The sequence below is a fragment of the Erinaceus europaeus genome, chromosome 14, assembly GCF_950295315.1.
Source record: "Erinaceus europaeus chromosome 14, mEriEur2.1, whole genome shotgun sequence".
In the NCBI taxonomy this organism is placed as follows: Eukaryota; Metazoa; Chordata; class Mammalia; order Eulipotyphla; family Erinaceidae; genus Erinaceus; species Erinaceus europaeus.
In genome coordinates this window covers 25,050,568-25,058,109 of record NC_080175.1, presented here as the reverse complement: position 1 = coordinate 25,058,109, position 7,542 = coordinate 25,050,568, and the positions used below count along the sequence as shown (strand labels likewise).

Genomic DNA, 7,542 nt, shown 5'->3' with positions numbered 1-7,542 from the left:
TGTATTCTGTGGCCACCCTCTGCAGATGAAGGCAATAGCAGGGTGTGTGTGTGTGTGTGTGTGTGTGTGTGTGTGTCTACGAGCATGTGTGGGTGTGGTGAGTGAGTCATCTGGCAGGATAACCCTTCCCCAGCCCTTCCTGTTTGAGCCACAGAGATCAAGTGGCAGTTTTCACCAGCATGATTTAAGCCTGGTGTCCAAGGGCTCTTGTCTCTGACTCAAACTCCAGATCCAGACTTGACACTAAGATGCTTAAACGCTGACACTTGCTAACTCCCCCCTGGGTACTTGTTCAGCCTAGTCCACTTCCTCCTCTCCCAAATTCAACTCTTGGCAGATCTAGTCCCTACTCCATCTACCTGAGGAAATCCTAACCAGCGACCAAGGGCAACGGGGCCATAATTTGTGGGAATATCCAGGTGAGGAGGCAGCTTAGAAAGAGACAGTAAGCTCAGGGCTCAGGCTGAAGGTGGATCAAGGGAGGAGGTGAGGGAGGCTGGTCAGCTGACTGGAGGTGAGCGGAAACTGGGCCAAGGGAGAGAGTTATTACCTCTCTGGAGAGGTGGCTCCAGGTGGGGCTGTCAGCCGTGGCTGACTAGAAATAGAACCAGTTGGACTTAAGAAGATGGGCTCTGGGAAAGTCAGGGTACTGGACATTGAAAATCAGAAATCCCCTACAGACTTTGATGGGGGTGCATGTGGTGTACAACTATATACAGTTATCTTTCAATCTTGTAACCTGAGGAAATCACAAATAGAAATGGGGGAAAAAAGAAAAGAAAACAAAGCAGAAGTCCCCTTGAAAGGAAAATAAGAAACTATTCAGTATCCAGCAAGAGGCATTACTTAGTCCTTCTAAGAGGAACTCAGAAGCAGAACTTGCTCAAACCTCGCTAGAGTTCACTCAGAGAAGCTTGTAGAAGCTACAGGAAACCCAAATGGGCACTGGAAACAAATACACAGACACTAGTACCTGTAGGCAGAGTAATGCAGGAGCTCCTCCAGGGACTGGCCTCCTGGGATCAAATTTCAGCTCTCACAAGACAGCCTCCGACAACTTACCCTGGTATGCCCCCATTTTCTCTTAAAAAGGAACTGCTTTGCCATGCACAGAACCCAGGTTCAAGCCCATCTTCACTGCATTGAAGAAAACTTCAGTTATGTGGCCTCTCTCTCTGCCTTTTTACCTCTGTCTAAAAATAAAGTAACATACATAGATGTCATTTTTTAAAGAAATACATAATCACCTTATATTACATGTTATTTTATCTGTTTTAATGAAAGAAAGAGAGCAAGAGCACCAGAGCAGTGCTCAACTCTGGCTTATGGTGGTACAGGGTACTGAATCTGGTACCTCAGGCATGAAAATCTATGTAATGTTATAGTGCAGTTTGTTGCAATAAAACTTTTACTGAACAAAAAGTCATCCTACTTCTTTATGCTGTTGTGAAGGTTAAATGAATTAGAACAGTACAGAATCAGAGCAATACCTGACACATTGTTCCATATGATCCTATGTTTTTCTTCTGCTTATTGTTATTATTTAGAATCTGAACATTTTGGATCCAGAACATAAGGGAGATCTGTCTAGCCTCTGGTCAGAGGCATCAGTGCTGAGACACATAAGCCGCACAGTTTCAGTGGTCCCAAAGGCACTGAGTCAGGTTCTGCATTTGATAAGAGCCCCAGGTGAATGAGCAGAGTTTACATTGAACTTGGGAAACCTGTCTTAGAACATAGGAGGCTGCTGGGGAGACAGTTTAGTGGCTCTGTAAAAAAGACTTTGATGCCTGGGGCTGGGTGGTGGCGCACCTGCTTAAGCGCACATGTTATAATGCACAAAGATCCAGGTTCTAGTCCCAGGTCCCCACCTGCAGGGGGAAAGCTTCACGAGTGGTGAAGCAGTGCTGCAGGTGTCTCTCTGTCTCTCTCCCTCTCTATGCTCCTCCACTTCCCTCTTGATTTCTGGCTGTCTCTATACAATAAATAAATAAATAAATATGATAATAATAATAATAATAATAATAATAATAATAATAAAACCTAGGATTCTCAATCATGAGGTCCTGGCATCACATGCACCAGAGTGATGCTCTGGTTCTCTCTCATTAGTAAATAAAACAAATATTTAAAAAAAAGAAGACTTTAATGCCTGAAGCTCTGAGGTCCCAGGTTCAATTCTGGGCACTATCATACGTTAAACATGGGTGGTGTTGGAGCAGGCCAGAGACTGAGCTATTTGGGGGAGTCTGGCTAACAAGGGTTAGGCTATTCTGCCTTGGGGTCCTTAGAGCCACCCCTAAATCTTTGTTGGCATGGGCATTTTCACTCAGGGACAATGCTGATGCCCCTATACATCGGTGTGCTGGGTCAGCCTGGCGTCTGTGGCCACCGTGGGGGCGCGATAGCTGAGGCTGCTCCCCAAGAGTCCTGGGGCTGCCAGGAGGTCAAGGGGCGGTTTGCGGGAGTACCAGGTGCTCAGGAGCTGGTCCACCTGCTCTCGGCTGGAGATGGCACGCAGGTGGGCTTTCCCACGCTCAGCATCCAGCTCCTCCTGGGGCTCAGGCATGGGAGTGTGGTCGTGGCCTCTGGCGTGCCCCTCCCAGCGCAGGGCCCGGGCCCGCATCTCGCTCTGCATGCTGGCGAAGAAGTGCAGCACGCAGCGGTGCGCGAAGTCCCGCGCGTGCTCGCAGCATGTCTCGTCGAAGAGCTTCTGCTCCAGATCCACGTAGTTGCTCCAGTACCTGCGCTGCAGGAACACTGTCTGGTCGAAGCAGGGTCTCAGGCAGCGAGCCAGGAAGGCCAGCACGATCAGCAGAAGGGTGACACTCCAGCCGATGGCCTGGAGGGAGGGGACATCGAGGTGGGTGTGGGCAGAGCTAGGGATGTAGAATTCCATGGGAAGGGTGTTCCAAAATCTCTTTTTATTTTTTAAAAATATAATTATTATTATTTTTAAAAGATTTATTGGAAGTTGGGTGGTAGCGCAGCGGGTTAAGAGCACTTGGTGCAAAGCGCAAGGATCAGTGAGGATCCTGGTTCAAGCTCCCAGCTCCCCACCTGCAGAGGAGTCGCTTCACAAGGTGAAGCAGATCTGCAGGTGTCTCTCTGTCTCTCTTCCTTCCTATCTCCTCCTTCTCTCTCATTTTCTCTCTGTCTCTATCCAATAACAAATAAATAAAAGAATAAAAAATTAAAATTTATTTTAAAAAGAATAAAAAAGATTTATTTATTTATGAGAAAGATAGGGGGAGAGAAAGAACCAGACATCACTCTGGTACATGTGCTGCTGGGGACTGAACTCAGAACCTCCTGTTTGAGAGACCAGTGCTTTACCCACTGGGTCGTCTCCCAGACCACTCAAATATAATTCTTTAAATATTATTTTATTTATTTATTTGATAGAGATAGAGAAAAGGGAGATAGGGAAGGGGGAAGAGAGAGAGAGAAAGAGAGAGAGAGGGAGAGAGAGAGAGAGAGAGACCTGCAGTACTGCTTCACTGTTAGTAAAGATTCCCCCCTGCAGGTAGGTACCCGGGACTTGAACCCAGGTTCTCAAATGTTGTAACATGTGTGCTGTCATGTGAGAGCCATCACCCATCATCTTTACATCTTACCCTTCCCGTCCTTCCTCAAGTCTGCCCATTGTACCACTCTGTCATTCATCCTATGAAACGCATCCATCCTCTTTTCCATCCACTCTCTGATCCTTTCATCCATTCATCTATCCAACTGTCTGTCCGCCCATCCATGCAATCATTTATCCTCTTATCTTCCTGCCCAGCCATTTTTTATCCATCCTTCCATCTGTCCAATACATCCATCTGTCCATCCATCCTTCCATCTGTTTATCATTCATCTTCTCTCGATCTCTGTTCCCACTCATCCACTCATCCATGTTCTCACACTCTCACCCTTCTGTTTATCTAACCAGCTTTCTGTCCACCCACAATTCATCCTCCTAACTTTCATCTTGAAGAAAACCAGAATATGTCATCCCCCAAATATGTCTCTTTGACATAGAAATGATTTGGAGCTGAAGAAAGCAACAAACATAAAGAAAGCTTGCTTTACTCTCTCCTTTCCTGCCTAGAGGCAGGAGATAAATCCTCCTACTGCAGACAGAGGTGTCACCAGAGGAATCTGCAAACAAACCTTCCTCCACTTGTTTCTGCTGTACATTTACCTTCCCACAGCTTTCACCCTTGGAAACCAAAAATTACATTCCTTTGTTCGGTCATTTTCTTTGCTGAACACATCCTATTAGCTGGAATTATAAGCTACCACTTTGACTTACTTTTTCTTGTCATACCTTTTAAAAAGATATATTTTATTTGTTTTAAGAGAGACAGAGAGGGAGAGAGGAAGAAGAAGAAGAAGAAGAAGAAGAAGAAGAGAGAGAGACAGAGAGAACAAGAAAGAGAAAATAGAGCATTGCTCCACACCAGCATGTATGGTGCTGGGGATCAAATCTGGGGTCCCAAACATACAGGTCCTGATGAGTCACCTCTCTGGTCTCTCTGACTTTGCTTGCCCTGCATGATGTACTGCACACACGAATAAGTTGTTTTTCTCTCACTTTCAAGTCTTTTTGTCAGAGTTACTGATGAAGACACTATAGCCAGAGGTAAAGTCTTGCTTATCTATTTAGACATCATTGTATTCAGTCATTCATTCATTCTTATAAGGCTATCCATCCCATCTACCCACCCTGTATTTGGGGGAGGTATTGGGGACCCAGACTTGACTCTTACTGAGCTTATACTTTGTGTCTCCTGCCATGCAGAGGAGCCCCTGGGAACCCAAGCAGGAGATCTGCCAGGGCAGGGAAAGAATGGCCTGCATTACCTGTGACAGGCACCGCAGGTAGCGAGATACCGCCTTTCGAGCTGGGCTGTCCTTCACCAGCTCATCCTCCTTGCAAGGCACTTTGGCTAGGAAGAGCTGCATCTGGCTGGGGGTCATGTTGGCCAAGTCCTGAAACTTCCCGGGGTCCACAGAGTTGCTGAAGGCGCACACAAAGCACTTTCCATCCAGGAGTGCCAGCAGGACCCAGACAAGAGGGGCGGCCAGCGCTCTCTGCAGCACAGAGGAGCACATGTACCTGGAGGGGGGGTGTCACAAAGGACAGCAGAGGTGTGGAATGCAAAGACTGGGAGACATCAAGCTGGGTGCTACAAAGGAACAGCTGGGCCTCCTGCTGCTGCAGGGGACAGGGAGAATAGAGAACTGTGCTCCCAGGACTGGAACACTCCTCTTGCTGTATATAGGCCTGGCTCATGGCAAACTCTGTGGTGCCCTGCCCATGCCAGAGGCACCTGCAGTATTGGTGCTCACTTCCTGTGGGAGCAGAGGCCTTGGTGCCCTTGGACCATAACCACCTACCAGGCTCTGCCTGAGGGCTTAGAGGAGTTTTTTGCTTCTCAGATGAACAATCTGACTGCTCTGGAGTATTAACTCCACCAAACCCACCTCAGCCCAAGAAGGACAGAGCCTGCTAGACACCACTGAACTGATTCTCAGGTGTGTTCATTGTGGTGTTCCAGAGGGTCCCCAGAAAGACTGGGCCTGAACTGTATATTGCCCAGAATCTGCTTGGGGGGCACTCTGAGGCAGGACACAGAGCCTCAGAGTCCACTTCCTGCCATCTCCTGACCCATGGTGCCCCTCCAGAGGCCTGGGTTGTGTGCTGGTCACAGGATAGGAGGCCAGAGGAGCATTACTCACTGAATCCCAGAGGAAAACACAGTGGGTGTCTGTGACCTGCTTCCTTTCAGACCTAGAGAGCACCCTCCCATGGAATATGGAAGAATTTGCTTGTCCACAGGATGCAGTGTTGTATTTAACTTAGATTGAATACAAAACTCAAAATTCTGTGTAAGAGAAAGAGAGATAGAGAGAGAGAATCTGATCTACCCAGCATAGAAATATAAATACATCAGTGTAGGCAGTGGTGGTTCCAACATCTCCTGGGAGACAATGTAGTTAGAAGGTGGGACAAAGGGATGACTTTCTAGGGAGTTAATAATTACACATGTTTGAGACAGCTTGATGGTCCAATAGGGGTAAGGAGGAGCTCATGATGAGCTAAAGCCCACCTAGCCCTCCTGCTACCACCCCCAGAACACTTAGACCTTTGTCCAAAACAAAACAAACTGATAAGGGCAACAGTCCCAGCCTGAGCTGTGGAGGCCAGCTCATTCTTGGATCTAAGTCATGTCTCACCCTGACTGTGAAAACTCAATGCTGAACCCCTTTGCGCCTTAAGCCTGTCATCCTTAAAAGTGGGTGCAGAGCAGGTGCAGAGCTAGGGCTGAAGTGAGTCTGCTCAGAGCAGACTCAGCCCAGCACCAGGGACCGAGCAGGTACTCTGGGTTGGTCAAAGAAAATCACAAATTCTGGACTCCATCCTCTGATCTTGATGCGGGGTGGGGGGTGGGGGGGCACCTTCTCCCTTCCTGTGGTGGTGGGAGGGGTTGAGGTGAGGTGTGGAGGTTCTTCAGCAGCACCTGTGCAGGTGGGGGCTGCTGCCCACACCTGGGGTTCCCTGGATGGTGTGGGGCCGCACCTGATGATGCCGGGGTCTTTCCTCCGGTGGCCGGGGGGCCGGCGCCACTCCTCTACCAGGACCACCGACTGCCGGTTGGCGAGGAGACCGCAAAGGAACAGGGCGAGCGGCGGGGTGAGCAGCAGGCCCAGGCCGTAGAGGGCGTTGTAGCGCTCCAGGCAGGGGCAGTTGAAGTCAAAGGAGGAGTAGAGCTTGACCGTGACCACCGCCAGCAGCAGGCAGACGCCGTTCATCACGGACTCCGAGCTCGACTGGAAGTGCTGGAAGAGCATGCGAAACTTATCCATGGCCTCGGTCTGGGGGCTTGGGCAGCGGGGCTTCAGCGCCTTCCTGGAGAGCCGGAGGTCTGCACGAGGCTCTGTCTTCTCTGTCAGGGGTTTCAGGGGACAAGGAGGAGGCTACCTCCAGCTTCCAACCCAGCTTCCTTGAGCCCAGCCAAGGACACAGGCAGGGGCAGGCTCTCTGGCAAGGCACCACCCAAACAGTGGATAGTCCCTGACTCCCCTCCACTCCCCTCCTGGCTGGTAGAATGAGTCACTGCTCTGTGACCTGCCAGTCCCAAAGGCCTCTAGGCAAATTGGCCCTGTCCCTTCCTCTCTTCCCCCGCTTAAAGAATCTGGGATCTGACCACTAGAGGGGGTGATGGAGGGTGGACCTCTCATGAGAGAGAGGCAAATTCTGGGTGTGACCAGGCAAAGAGGCTGATGGGACTGGATTTCTGGTCTTGATCAAAAACATGACTCAGCTGAGCTTGGGAAGGTTTTATGCTGGCTTGTGTGCTGGGAGGAATGAGGAGAGAAGCTGCTTGCCTTGTCTGGGGGTTTCTTGAAAGAGTATACCTATGTGGAGGGCATTTACTTATTTATTTATGAGAGAAAGAAGGAAAGAGTGTGTATGTGAGAGAAAACCAGAGCATCACTCTGGCACATGTGATGCTGAGACTAGAACGCAGGACCTCATACTTGAAAGTCCAA

At 49.2% G+C, this 7,542-nt stretch overlaps 1 protein-coding gene across 1 annotated transcript; it reads right to left on the bottom strand.

The window, feature by feature from the left end:
- Positions 1 to 1,303: 1,303 nt before the first annotated feature.
- On the bottom strand, positions 1,304 to 7,145 carry CALHM3 (calcium homeostasis modulator 3). The gene is made up of 3 exons (XM_007530514.2): positions 6,569 to 7,145; positions 4,849 to 5,104; positions 1,304 to 2,842 (listed from the first exon to the last, which is right to left on the bottom strand). Exons 1-3 carry the CDS (start codon positions 6,853 to 6,855, stop codon positions 2,351 to 2,353), a joined length of 1,035 nt encoding a protein of 344 aa, XP_007530576.1. The 5' UTR covers positions 6,856 to 7,145; the 3' UTR covers positions 1,304 to 2,350.
- Positions 7,146 to 7,542: the final 397 nt, after the last annotated feature.

Bases quoted from the DNA above. Each gene is read 5' to 3' on its own strand.
- CALHM3 (XM_007530514.2), bottom strand. From the start codon at position 6,855: ATGGATAAGTTTCGCATGCTCTTCCAGCACTTCCAGTCGAGCTCGGAG. The intron at 5,105-6,568 runs GTGCGGCCCCAC...CCCCCCCTCCAG, and splicing joins AAAGACCCCGGCATCATCAG to GTACATGTGCTCCTCTGTGC. The intron at 2,843-4,848 runs GTAATGCAGGCC...CCCTCCCTCCAG, and splicing joins ACCTGCGGTGCCTGTCACAG to GCCATCGGCTGGAGTGTCAC.